Below are 15,036 nucleotides of genomic sequence, written 5' to 3' on the forward strand. Positions count from 1 at the left end.
GCATTGTAAAGTGACCCACTTAATGTGAATGTGTATTTTTTATTGTCACCCACTTAATGTATATGTTGGAACACTGACGTATATGTAGTGGATTTCTTAATGTATATATTCATATCCGACCCCCCAAAATGGGAACCCACTTCAATCAATTCTGTGATTCTCTCAACAAAATTTTAAAAAATATTGCTTTATGATCCCAAATTTTCTAAACAGAAAAATCAATTTAAAACTGTATGGAACAAGTTTAGAAACATAAAACTCTACCCAAGAGAATATATTAAATCGACCTTACCAAAATCAATGGAACTAATTGGTTTATAATAAATCTCACGGGACTAAATGGATCGTAGTATCTCAAGGTGAAATTTATAGATAAATTTTCTAAAACATATTGAATTATATATATATATATATATTTTGTATAAATTTAGATTAAGTGGATAAAAAATTTCAATTAAAATATTAAAAAATTTCACCAAAAATTTAAAATACAAATTACAAATTTAAAAACCAAACAAAAAATTTGTTTTTATAACAAATTAAAGCAACTCTTTTTAGTTTATTAAAATTTAATAAATTTTATAAGCTATTTATGATTTTTTTTTTTAACGAAAATAGACACTAAATAATTTTTGTTATAATTTTTAAAATTTTGCAAACATAAATAAAAGACACATCATGGACTTCACCAAAAGGGAATATATATGTGCTCCACTCACTATCTATTGTAAACCATCTGTACAATATTACAAGAAAAATGACTTGTAGCTCGAATTTCATGCAGCTCGAATGGCCCGAATTGCCCAAAACGACGTCGTTTTGGGCAGTTTTTTTTCTTTTCTTTTCTTTTTTCTTTCTTCATTTTCATTCTTTCGAACAGACAGAGAGGGAAGAGAAGAGGAAGGAGAGAGAGAGAGAGAGAGAGAGAGAGAGAGGAGAGAAGAGAAGAGGCGATCGACGATGATGGTGGCGGCGATCGACGGGTGATGGTCGATGATGGTGGCGGCGATCGCAGATTTGGATCTGGAAAAAAAAAAAAAAAAAAAATCTGCATTTTTTCTAAGTAGATCTAGATCTGCAAAAAAAATAAATAAATAAATAAATTAAATTAAATTAAATTAAATTAAATTAAATTATTGATGATGAGATTCAGATCTGCAGAGGAATTTTTTTTTTTTTTGTTGATGAAGATGATGATGACGATGATGTTGAAGATGTTGAAGATAATGAAGATGATGGCCCGAACTGCATTTTTTTTCTTTGTTTTCTCTACATTTTTCTTCTTCTTCTTCCTTTTCTCTTCATTTTTCTGCCCGACATCAAGAAAAATTGGGTTAACATCATTAGTTTTCTTCAACATCATCACCATTTTTTTTTTTTTTTGATGTCGAAACCCAGATTAAACATCATCTCCTTGTGTTAAAAAAAAAAAAAAAAAAAAAAAAACCCAAAACGACGTCGTTTTGGTGTCAAGCCATTCAAGCCATCAGACTTTCGAGCTACCAATCGGAATTGATATTACAAACACAAGGGTCTTGCCATTGAATAGAAATCAACAAACTAATTTTACAACAGAGTAATCCAGCATAACCATCTTCATAATTCTATAAGATTTTCTTTCTCATTAAGCCTGATAAAAAAATTAAAAATATAAAATATAAAAAATCATAAAATGCTCCACTCCTGGCTCATAAATCATAATCTTCTGTGTATCCTTATGAAGTTTGTTGTATTCATTGCAATTGCAGTTGAGCATGCATATATTCCAGCCAAGCATACGCTGCTTGTAACCAAAAAGAGTACCTTCCACTGCCTTCCAGACACAAGAATTGCAAATGCTGTCGACACAAGTGCAACGACAGAGATCGCATTTTTCCATGCTCGAAAAGATTTGACAGCGCTTCTGCATTCCTTGCAATGGATTACGTGTCGGAAATACCGGTTGGCAAGATTCGGCGCATGCATTGTCCCAATCCCTCCCTTGGCCGGCGAAGAAGCTGAAATGCTAGCAACCAGCCCAGCTGGAGCATGTTCCACCACAGCAGGCTCTTTAGGCAATGAAATGGTTGTATGACCAAAATGATAAGGCATTCCATGCCCAACTTTGTCCATCCACTTTCTGTATTCCGCTACCCATGTGTCCGAGAATCTTAAATTCACATACAATTCTTCTGTCGACACTTTTTCTTTCAATAAAACTTCGTTTTGGGAAGAAAGAAAACCCATATCTTGCTCGAATACCTTACTTCCATTATGATGCAAAAACCATTTTGGGAACAACATAGCGAGTGGGGATTGTTTTGTACCTCCAAACCTCACAATGAGCATGGATTTGCCTTGCCCACTAGGTCTACAAAGGAAAAGGCCTGAAAAGTAGTGTCTCTCCCCATCTTTTTCAACAAGTTCCCGGTTGTTTTGTAGAACACACGGTGCTTCAAATCGTAAGAAATTTGGCATTGATTCATCTCTTTCTCTTCCCCACCAGCCTGCAAAACCCCGATCTGTCCTTTCAGTGACTTTGAATAGTAACGGTTGGGCATCTTCCCTTTTTGCAGTCCAATCGGTTCTGTCATGGGAAATAGGGACATGGGCTGGGTCCATAAGATTCTCAAGAAGTATGGAGTGATCATACGGAAGTTCATGTGTAGTTGAAGTGTCTTGAAATCCCGGCCTGGCAAAATTTTCAAACCAAGGCAGTTTATTAGGATTTGGAGGTGTCGTGTGAGACATCCATACCCACACAACTCCTTGGGAATCCCTCACCTCATATGTTCTAAGACAGGCTGATTGAGGAATCATTGCGTTGGCAGGAAGCTGTGGAAAAAAATAATTGGGAAAGAAATTTATACAACTCATTTTTGGGAGATAAAAAGTGCAATGGTAATGCGCAAAACAAAAGAATAAAAACGAGAACCATCTATACGAACCTGAGGTATCCTTACACATTTACCATCACCTTCAAATTGCCAACCGTGGTACAGACATTCCAGCCTTCCATCAACCAACTGACCTTCAGAAAGTTTCGCCAACCTTGATCAAGAACATTTCACAGACAAGGTTATGGTGGTAATAAAAATGGGTTTTTCTCCAATTACAATCTTGACAATGTCATGATACGTTGAACAACTATAACTTCGCTGAACAACAAAACAAGATACGCTTTCTGGTCAGACTGGAGTACTTTACTTAAATGTTTAATTCAGGATGAAAATGGAATAAAAAAGGTCTTCAACAGCAGACATGAGATTTTCACCCTGAGGAATCTATCCTGCTAGTTTGCATCCTTTTATTTTTAGAAATCTTAATACGTGATTATCTACCCAATTACAGCACAAACCAAAAATCAACTACATAAAGTCAACTGAATTTGTCCTTTAAAGCAATAAGTTCACTCTAATCAAGAATACAAGTGTTCAAGTGCCTTGGAAATGATAATGAATTATATGAGAATGTAGAATTCTGTGAATCAACTTTCTTTGTACGATATTTAAATGCACTCTTAAATGAAAAATGGGAAAGGGACTCAGGAATCATCATTTTACGTGTCTAAAAGTTGTTCATCAGAGAACAAGCATGATTTTTTGGCTGCAACCAAACTTTGACTGCATTTCATGATGTGGAAGTGGAGTTTCAATTGGGTTTCCAGCCTTGGAACACCAAATTCATCATCTGGTTGCTTAAAGTCCTAATGGCTTCAGAATCCCATTTGAATTCCACGTTGAAATCGTTGACGTAAATCCACAAAATTGAACTGCCATTGCAGGACGCCTCATATTTAATTGAGGTTGAGTGTTAATTTTGCGACATCTCATACTGAAACAAGGGTGAGTTTTAATTTTCTGATTACTGTCACATTCTTGAATTCATAATCATATCTATCTCTGCGCAAAGTAAATTGTTAAGTTGATTTTCTGGTGATGGTCTAAACCCTAACTCCAAATTATTTATGTATATCATAATGCAGTTTAATTATGTAGTGTCAGGTTTCCTATCAATAACAAATTGACCTTCTTTTTCAAGATTGACAAGGAGAGAAAAAAATTCATATTCATTCTCTTGTTTGAACTTGATCAAATGGAAATTCGCCTGAAAATTTGTACTTCAACTTAAGATCATATGTAAACAGTTCAACTATTACTAGCTCCAATGGAAAGGTAATGTGTGATGTGGCTGATTATGCCACATACCTCAGGAATAACTTTAGGAAACCTCTTAACTTGCTTCGTAATATCATGTCCTCTCTTGTAAACAAATTTTAGAGGAGCCTAGAACATTTTTGCTATGGTAGCCTCTTATACCATTGCCGTCCTAGTCATAGACCAAAAACAACTGGGGCCAATAGAATCCTCCTGAAACAAACGTAACGGTACCTATTGCCAAGAGGAAAGGCATTTCCTTTGTGGATGAAACGGGCTTAGAAAAAAAGTGGTTTATTACTTAAGAAGCTCCTAGTTCTCTCCATGAATTGATTCCTCTTTAATTATAAATTAATATAATGGTTGGAATTATATAATCATGAAATTAAGAGTAGCTCCCAAAGGCTGACAAACAGGAGGTCATGCAAACTGAACTGGAAAATCAAATCTCAGACTATTTCTTCAACAAATTCCTCAAGACTGCTTTACAAGTCATATTATGTAGGTGTTGATCATACCCTTCTAAATATAGGGTTTGAAAAATTGGTTTGTTAGATGGAGCCCAAGATGATGGCATATTTTTCTCAACTAAGAAGCACGGACATAGACGCGTGACACGACACCAACATTGGAATTTTGGAAAAATATAGAACACGACACTAGGGAGATATGTGCAAAATATATATTTTATATATTTATTAGATGTCATATATATAAAGATAAACAATTATTTTTCAAGTCTAAAGAAGGAGAATAAGTATAAATTTACATTATTTTTGTTTTGTCATTGGACTCCAAGTTATTTTATATAAACTTGTTTGTGTGTCCAAGTGTTGAGAAATGTTCGACAAGTGTCATGTCGTGTTAGGGTCAAACATAAAGTGTTACCATCTTAGAAGTGTTTGTGTATCTTAGATTCTCAACATATGTAGGCTTACAACTCTTGTTTATCTCCTCCAAACTCCAGACAATGGTTTGTTTTGGTGCTTGTTTAAGGATTTTCATATACATGTTCTATCTGGGAGCATTTATGATTGTCATGCTTGCATTCTATTCCAAGTCCGTCCATTTTCTCACTTACACTTAATCTAATTTTGTTATATAGTACCCTTTTTATTTTCTAACAAGTAAATTTGTACTGTTATTTGAATTTGTTGAACCGATGTATGTAGTATACTTTTATACTATCTTATGTAATTTCTATTGGCATCCTCGGTGTGGAATTCCTAGTTTTATACTTTGACATCACGACCACTGACTAGAACAGTGACAACGTCATCATGTAGTATATCTTTATCTATTTAATTATGAATGTTAATTATGTGTTTGATGTGCAATTTGTATGCATATCTGTTCATTGATGAAATATTTGTTGTGATTTCTGCTTTAAATCTGAAATTGAAGGCTTTAATGATTTTAGAAACCAAAATTAATGAGTTTAATTAGGATGGCATGATTTGTAGAACCTATTGAGAAGTTTGATTAAAATTTGATTCAGTTCAGAAAAATTAAGTTTTAATTAATTAGTCTTCAGCCTTAATTGGCTAACTTAATCCCTAATTAGTCTACTAAGCTAATTATGTGTATATATGTGTTAAGTTAGAAATTAATCATTTTTGAGCTCAAGAAATCTGTTGGAGTATTTTACAGAGAGAGTGAGATCAATTTAGAGAGAGGGTGGGGGGGGGGGGGGGGGGGGGAGAGAACTTGGAGATTTGGCTAGACATTGAAGAATTGAGAAGAAGAACTCAAGTTTTTGCAAGAATTAGTGCAATTGAAGACTCTAGGTAAGAGTTTGATCCTCAATTCATGAATTTAAATCACCTAGCAGGTGAATTCAAGAAGATTATGAGATTAAACACAAGAATTGAGCTAAAGATGATGAATTTGGAGGCCTTGCATACAGGCATGCATAAATATGTGAAGAATCATTATTTTGATCATAAAATTTTGTTACGATGTTTGAATTGAAAGTTGTATTATACATGCATCAATGATTTGAAGAGTTTTGAAGTTCAATTCCAAGTTATGAAAGTTGTAGAAGAAGAATTTGAGTCAAGTTCATACACGCATGAAATTTTAAGCTTCAATTTTGTAGAATTCATGAAGATTTGAGCTAAGGCTTTGGAATTGACTTTGTGTTCATGTTTTAGAGATGTATTCAAGGTTCAGAACATGTCATGCAAGAGTTTTTGGCTATGAATTCTAGTTTGCAGCATTTTTCTTCATGTTGAAAACCCAAAATTCGACATCATCGCTCGAGCGATGAAGTCACCGCCTATGTTACACGGACTCGGGTGCGGGTGCGTATCTAGGGGTTGGACACTTCAAAATTAAAAATTAAGGATAGATATGGATCTAAATGTGGATACGCATACGGGAATACGTTAAATAGTTATTTTAAAAATATCTTTATTATATAAAAATGAGTTAAATAGTTATTTTTTAAATATATTTTATTATATGAAGATGGGTTAAAAAGAGTTGACCCAATAATTTTTTTTTAAAAATAAAATCAAACATATGGATAAGTCATATAATAACCCATGTTATTGTTGAATAAAGTTTATTAACAGGTCCAAATATTTTACTTATTTATTTGGATTCAACCCATTAAAATTTATTATGATACAAACCAGCCAATAGGTGTAAATTTTTTCCTTATTTTTTTGGGTCCAGCCCATTATAATTTATAATATTAATTATTATGATACAAATCAGTGTCCAAACCTTTTATTTATTTATTTGGATCCAGCCCATTAAGATTTATAATATTAACTAGTCAATAGCCCAAGACTTTTATTTATTTGTTAGGTCTAGCCCACAAGCCTTTTATTTATTTATTAGGTCCAGCCCATTAGGTCCAGCCATTAGGGTTTGATACAAACAGCAACAGCAGCTTTGACATGTTTGTCTCACACGCACAGCAACAACACGATAGGTCTGTCTCCTCTTCGTTTCTCTCTCACACGCACAGCAACACGATGGGTCTGTCTCTTCTCTTCTCTTCTCTTCTCTTCTCTCACACACGCACAGTATGATCGAGAGAGATATCGAGGGAGAGAAGGAGATCGTGATAGAGAGAGGGAAGGAGATCGAGACAGAGAAGAAGATCGAAAGACACGATCAAGATCTTGAATCCATACATCAATGTAAGTATCTCAACCTACTTCTTCCTTTTTGATTAGCCGTGTCCAAGAGAGGAGAGGCGAACCCGACACAGATCCCACACCCACACCCGTGTCGTGTCGTGTCGTGTCGACACGGGTACTTCGCCCCAAAGTGCCGAGTCCATGTAACATAGGTCACCGCTCAAGCGCACAATGAGAGTTTCCAGTAGTTTTGCAAAACATCACACATCGCTTGAGCGACCAAGTGCCCGCTTGAGCGACCTTCATTGCATTTGGCTCGAGCGACCATCCAGCCTAAATTTCGAACATCCAGTAGTTTCACAAGGTTTTGCAAAACGCTCGAGCGACCAAATTTCCGCTCGAGCAACCTCAGATTGTTTTACACATAGCTCAAGTGATCATCGAGCCTACATTCCGACTATCCAGTACTTTTGCAGACTATGTGGTCCGCTCGAGTGACCAATAGTACGCTAGAGCGAACTGTCTTGTTTTAGCATATTTTGAAAAGTTGCATTCTGTTCATATTTGCAATTTCACTTCTTTCCAAGCATTCTTAGGCATGAATTAAGCCTCATGAATGAATTAATAAGTTAGAAATAGACTTAAAGGAATTGGATAAGTCAAGAATGATTCAATTAAGTAATGTGTTCTAGTGAGTGTTATGTGTTATGTATTGTATAGATTGATCCACGAAGCCGTGTCAACAATCAAATCACTATAAGTAATATCTTAATAAATATATTTTCATATATGTTATTTTCTAAATGTTTCCAATGTGGTAAGCTCTTCTGAACTTTTGATTTTGTGAATATGAATGAACTTCTATCTGTTTGATCAACATGATATCTGTTAATGGAACTGATTAAGTGTGAATGTGTATGATGGACCCAAGGTCATTCCGTATATCTGATAAGGTGGACCCAAGGTCATTCTAATTATCTGATAAGTCTGAGATATCTGTTATGTGTTGACCAAATGATCATTATACAGCTGTAATTGATTGGACCCAAGGTTGTTTCGCCAAGTGTGATCTGTTCTATTCCGTACTTCTAAATATGTTAGACCAAAGGTCATTCTGTCAAGTTTTGGGCCCAAGGTCGTTCTGCTATGACAAGAATTAGAATATGAGAATAATTATGTTAAATAATAGAACTCATTCATATAACCTCTTTACTCTGATGTTAGTTACTGGATTTTAACTCACTCTGTTATATATGTATGGATGTGAGTAGCGGGATGTCCAGCCCCAATGAACCATGTGGAAGATTACCCAAGTTTTGTAATGTCAGTCATGGAATGCCTCTCAGAAAAGGCTCTCGTCTTTTGTTTTGTTTTGTTTTATTTTTATTGGTCATGTTTGACCATATTTTGTTTTTAAGCAGTTTAAGTTTTTAAGTTTTTGAATAATACCTTTTTGTTTAAGCTTTGCTAAAATGAACGTATAATCAAAGTGTGTTTGTATGAATGTGAGTCATTAACGTATAAATGTTTTTGTTTATGCCATATATACACAGCTCATTGGACAGTTTTATTATTCAGCTTTCGCTTCTGGCCCCATATATTTAATTATTTTTTGAATTTCTATCTGAGACCGTAGGTAATCTCATAATTACTGGCTGGTTATGATCCAAACCTCTAGGGACGGGTTCGGGTCGTGACAAGAACGACCTCCTTTTTTTTCTTTCTTTTTCTTTTTTTTTTTTTGTTTCCCTCCTTACTGTTCAAAGAAGTTGTCCCAAGTGTACACACAATTTTAAAGCAACTTCACATTTTCTCAAACTCTTCACCTAAATAATACTTGCACTAGCCAGAATCAAGCCAACGGATTTTTAAGAAAGTTTACATTTCTCTACTGGGCACCTTAGAAATGTTTATCATGAATTGAAGATAGATCATTACAAACTTTAGGCAAAGATGACTGTTGCACATTTTTCGGGACAAGACATGTATATCCTGGGGTCTCAATAACACAACACTCTTGTTTCATATGTGTCGATTAGTCTCTCCCCTCAGTCTTTCTGCACACACTAGTTTGGGATGACCTAAATAAGTGTACTTTTTGCCTTTTTACGAAAAGATATGCAGAAAAGTAGAGAAGTGATGTGATGGAAAAAAAGATAAAAAAATAAAAAGATAGATTATTTGGGACTTCCCAAACTTGGCCTAATCTTGAATTAATCCTTGGTCAGACATTAAAAAGCTGCTCACACTGCTAAAGAATGGGGTGAGATTTTTTTACTCAAATTCAAATTGAATCTTCGAGTCAAAAAAAAAAAAACCAAAGTCAAATGCCTACAATTCATTCAATTATTTGAAGCGACACAAAATTCTAATTCATGAAATCATAATTCAAATCCACACAATAAAACACGACCTTTTACAGAATTTTAAGCATTCCACTTTAAAATTTCTGTTCTTTATTTTGGGTATCCAAACAGATCCTAAAACCAGACAAAGCACGTTCTAATCAGAAATTCACATTAATAAAAGTTGAAGGCTCACTAATAATGAACTTCTAAGATGATAATCCTAAATCACCAATGCAAATCATACATGGTATTAACATTAACCAAGATCAAAGAAATTGGGTTACCTATGGGGACACCGATCTTCACAACACAGAAGCTGGCCTTTGCCATCTCGATACAACACCACCTGCTTGTCAAAAACAGTGAGACCAAGAGGAGCATCATCGGGAACATTCTGGGTGAGATACAATGGATACCATTCATCAGTCCAGTCATAGTCCACCACAACCCTGTCAGCCCTCGCTTTGTCAAGAACACTTTGATCATCTTTCGATCCTTCACCTTCAACCGCAACCTCACCACCAACCTCTGCCACAGCATGCCACTGTTTCCATTGTTTCTTTACCTGTCTTAGTTGATGATAAAGTTTGAATGGCGGTTGTAGAGATACAATTGATATTGTTGTTCTTCCAGGTTTGTGTGGTAAAGGGAGTGAGGAATGGAGGGTCTTAAAAGTATATGACAAAAATGGCTTCAACAAAGCCATGATTTTCTGTTAGAGAAAGGTTGATAATGGACGGACAGCGCTCGTTTACAGAAGAAATGTGGTCACACAATTTTGGGATGTTAGAACCATTGAAAGAAAGATCAAACTGTAATATTGGTGGGTCAGGCTACCAGTCAACAAACACAATAACATCCACAAAAATCTTCTCCTCCACCCACCATGGCTCTACCAAAAAATTAAAACGACCACAACTTATGAATGTGGCATTTTCGTAATTTTACAGGCACGCGACGCACACCTCCAAAATCAAAGAAGAGTTCCCATCACGCTTTGTTTGGTCGAGAAATTTGAAAAAAAAAGAAAAAAGAAAGGTAAGTCAAAATATAAATAAAATATATTTACATTTTACCTACTTTTTCTCTTTCTTTTTTCAAATCCCTCTCTAAATTTTCCAAATCCCCCAACTAAATAGGGTCAAAGTTTCCAAGAAAAACAAAAGCAAAATCCAAAACCCAAACAACAAAGTACTGAAAAAAATGCAGAAAAGCAAGCAAGCAACCAAACATCCATAACTGGACAAGAAAGGGTATTACTATCCCATATTCACATCACTTCTCTCCTACACAGATCATATAATTATTTGTATCAAAACGTAGTAAAACTAAAACTTATGAATATGCATTTAAATACAAAAAATGAAAATTGGGCTTTGCTTTGCATCCATTAACAATCATTTTATTGGAGCAGAAAATGAGTAAAAAGTCATCAACTCATAAAGAGATTGAAAATAGAACTAAAAAAAAAACACAAAAACATTTTTATTTATTTATTTTTACCACAGTTGAATTTCTCTTCTCAATCATGATCATTATCAACAACTTTGGAAGGCCCTAGTTTTCTACAAGACGACGTCGTCGTATCGACAAAAGTGGCCAAAGAAGTCTCCATTTGACAAACCCTAACAGCACCCAAAAGCCTCTCAGGTAACTCATCTTCTGTCTGCGACTCCACCACAAACCCCATGTCCACCGTCACAGCCGTCACGTACCCCAACGCAAGTCTCAAAATGGCGCTGGCAATCGCCGAGCTGCCCATATCCACGTCAATTTCAAGGTAATTGGAGCCCCGATGATAATTACAAGTCAAAGCCTTGCCGAGGAGACAAGCCGAGTAATTCCCCACAGCAGCCTTCACGATCCACGGTCCCTTAACGATCCGACTAACGATTTTCAACCGTTGATTTCGAAACGAGTCATCGCCGTCCACGAACCGGTGGAGGAGGGAACCGGAGGGAATGGGATCGTCGGTGGAGAAGTAAAAGACGGCGCTGTGTTGGTGGTCGCGACCAGGGACTTGGAGATTGACTGCCAGTAGGAAGGTTTTTAGGTACTCGCCTTGGGATTGGGAGCTTCGGAGCGCGTTCATGACACGGTTGTCAGGGCGGCTGAGGATGTTGTCGAGCTTGGTTGGGGATCGGAGCCAGTCGAAGCCGGCTGGCTGGAGGAGCCAGGAGCCGGAGGGGGATTTTTGTTTATTGGTGAGGTAGTTTTTGGATCGGAGAAAGAAGAGGTCGCCTGGGGGTGAAGCCCAGCCGTTGGTTCCGTTGTGGAGGTCCACGTGTTTGATTGATCCGCCGTTGATCGCTTCGGCTCTCCAGTCGGCGGCGGCGGCTACTAGGTCTAGGTCTGGGGGTTCGGTGAGGGGGATCTGATGCTTCTGATTTTGATTCTGCTTCTGATTTTGCTTCGTGGGGCACATTTTTTTGTTTTTTTTGTTTTTGTTTTCGTTTTCTCTCCAAGTAAAAGTGGGAGTAGAAGAAGTGAAAGTGTGAGGAAGAACTATTTATCTATGGTTGGTTCCTTGCTTGGTGCGGTGCGGTGGTGCCTAATGTTCTCTTCTTTGTTTTTTTGAAGAATTGTGATGCAACCATCCACCACAATTCAATGGGGGTAGCTATGGAGACAACTTTGACAAACTTCCATGTCGACTGATAAAAAATCCTAGTGGTACATTTGGTAATAACGCGTCCAGTTAAGGCCTATTTTGACAATTTAATTAAAAGTTTATTTTTTAATTTTTTTTTACACATTCTTTTTAAAAATTATTTAAAATTTTGATTTTTAACGTACTTCTCAAAATAAGATTAAGTATATCAGAGTATAAAATAAGAATGATTATTCATGTCTTAATTTTATTTTTAATGATGTAGAATTAGAAAGGTTAAACATGAGAGAGATTAGTAAGGGTATGTACAGTGCGATTCAGGTGGTTGAAAAGTAAAATTATAAATGAATTGTGGTTTGGCGGATTAACATATCGCGGTTTGGGTGAGTTTGGACGGATTGACAAATTAAAGAATATTCTAACCAATTATCAAGTATTTACATAATATATAATACTAATTTGCATAATATTTTTTTATATATATAACATAAACTAATTTTATATAACATGTTTCATATATATAACTATAATTTGTAACAAATTTTACATTTAAATTTCTCTCGCACTTATTTTTATTTTGATAATTCATTAGAGGTTAAAATATATATATATATATATGTGTGTGTGTGTGTGTGTGTGTTAATTATAGCGGAGAGATTTCGAAAGCGAATTATAAATTTTAAAATTTAATAGAACGGTGCGAATTGATACGAATCGGTGCGGTTTTAACAGATTAAATGATATTTTGTAAAGCCTTAGAGATGAGTGTGGAATTGCTTCACATTGGGGTGGGCTATGTCAATGGAGTGAAATTAGAGGAACAAAATTAAGAGATGTACCACTACTTATAAAATAAATGAAAAATAATTCATTTCCTTAATTGAGATCCCTTAATTCCACTACCAATGACATGACTAAAATCCACATGAAGACAAACCCACTCTCATCTCTCTCTCTCTCTCTCTCTAAAATTTTATTTTTTCATTCACATCATTAGGGATAAAATTGAGAAGATTCAATTATAGATGTAGTGAGACTTGAACAAAGGTACGAGTTTCAACATAGGACGGGAAACAAATATCCACATTGGGACAAGATAACTTTCAAGAAAGGAAAAAACTTTTCCACAAATAGACATTACTACAATATAGAAAAATAAAACAAAATCAAAAATCAAAAAAATCACCACTAAATAAACATTACTAATTACTTTCACGATCTATTTATCATGACAACCCATAAATATGGTACCTTAATCTCTGTTTCTACGTTATAAAATAAAATATTTTAAATTTTATGTGGTCACATAACATATAAAAGCGCATTTAGCGTAAAAATTTGGACATGAATCAAATTTTAAATGTGAAAATTTTATCGGTAACAAGCTAATGATGGAGATAAAAAAGAGTAATAGTGGCTAGCATGAACCCAAAAAAAAAAGAAATAGAAGAAAGAAAAAAAGTTAGAAGCACCATCTTGCCTAATGAGCAAGAAAGAGAGAGAGGAGCAATTGTTTATTGACTCAAGGACGAGAAATTGATTAAGAGATATGAAGAGAAATGATATATATATATGTATATAAATATATATATATATATATATATATATGTGTGTGTGTGTTAATTTTTCTTATAATTTGTTTTTGAAATATTTTAAAATTAAAAAGATTGAGAAAGATAAGAAATAAGATGATTATTAGTTATTAATTTTATATAATATTAAAATTATCCATCTATGTACTAAATAAATAAAAATATAAAAGGCTATATAATATATATATATATATTTTTTTTTTTTTTGTCTCCACCTTAACCAAACAAAAGGAAGAGATAAATACAATATCTCTTTCTTACTTTTTTTCTCTTAACTTGACAAATTATTTCTTTTATTTTTTCTCTTAAATATCCAAACACAGTGTTAGAGGGTGAATATGTGTCAAATAGTAATGTACATAAAGAAAGAATAAATTAAAAATATAATGTTGTGGAAGCTCTTTTCTCCTTATCTTTCTTTTTTCTCCTTTACGCTATGTTTGGTTGGGAGATTTGAAAAAGAATTTAGAAAGAGAAATGAAAAAAAAAGAAAGATGAAATATGAATAAAATCTATATAATAAGGGAAGAGGGTTTTTGAATTTATTCTAGAGACAATTGTCCTACTAGGACATTTTGATGGTCATGATTCATTTATGCTTGAAGATGGACGGTAGAGATGAAAACCTTCTCACTAACTCTAGAACTTCCCACCCCAAAACCACAAACTTTGCAACCACTCATCCTCATTTGTCACACCTCACTTTTCCAAATTTCAAATTTCAAAACACACTCATCCACTCCCTACAAAAGAGAGATCCACGCTCATCAAACTCTCTCCTCTTTCATCTTTGCCCAAATCCTCCCTCTTTCATACGCTCTTCTCTCTCTCCTTCTCCTCTCACGATGACATCGCCACTCACCGACTACCGAGCACCTCTCCTTGCCTCTTGTTGTCATCACTCCTCTCGACCACTGACCACCGACTCTCTTCTCTCGCCCTCCTGTTTCGCCTTGCTCCTCTTGCGACGACATCGCAACCATTTAGAGGTAAACTACAACTTAAAAATTTGCAATCCATCATATTTTTGTGGGTTTCTCTCCTCTTGGATTTGGATTACAGTATTTTTGGTTCTTGCTTGAGTTTGGTGATGGGTTTGACATCTTTTTTTTGGGAAATGGGTTTCAGAATTTTAGTGTTTCTTTTTGAATTATTTTTCATATGGGTTATAGAATTGAGGGTTATAGGGAGGAACATTTATTGGAAGAGAATTGAGGGTTATAGGGAGGAACATGATTATTATGTATGTTTGATGAG

General features: G+C 35.0%; 2 protein-coding genes across 2 annotated transcripts; both read right to left on the reverse strand.

Moving 5' to 3' along the window:
- Positions 1-1,512: 1,512 nt before the first annotated feature.
- On the reverse strand, positions 1,513-10,282 carry LOC114304325 (protein TIC 55, chloroplastic). The gene is made up of 3 exons (XM_028249488.2): positions 9,861-10,282; positions 2,928-3,030; positions 1,513-2,814 (listed from the first exon to the last, which is right to left on the reverse strand). Exons 1-3 carry the CDS (start codon positions 10,280-10,282, stop codon positions 1,696-1,698), a joined length of 1,644 nt encoding a protein of 547 aa, XP_028105289.2. The 3' UTR covers positions 1,513-1,695.
- A 674-nt stretch (positions 10,283-10,956) lies between these two features.
- On the reverse strand, positions 10,957-12,001 carry LOC114304336 (protein ENHANCED DISEASE RESISTANCE 2-like). Its single transcript, XM_028249496.2, has one exon. It carries the CDS (start codon positions 11,999-12,001, stop codon positions 11,099-11,101), a length of 903 nt encoding a protein of 300 aa, XP_028105297.2. The 3' UTR covers positions 10,957-11,098.
- Positions 12,002-15,036: the final 3,035 nt, after the last annotated feature.

The sequence above is a fragment of the Camellia sinensis genome, chromosome 10 (genome assembly GCF_055761805.1).
Source record: "Camellia sinensis isolate YWXY chromosome 10, ASM5576180v1, whole genome shotgun sequence".
Classification (NCBI taxonomy): Eukaryota; Viridiplantae; Streptophyta; class Magnoliopsida; order Ericales; family Theaceae; genus Camellia; species Camellia sinensis.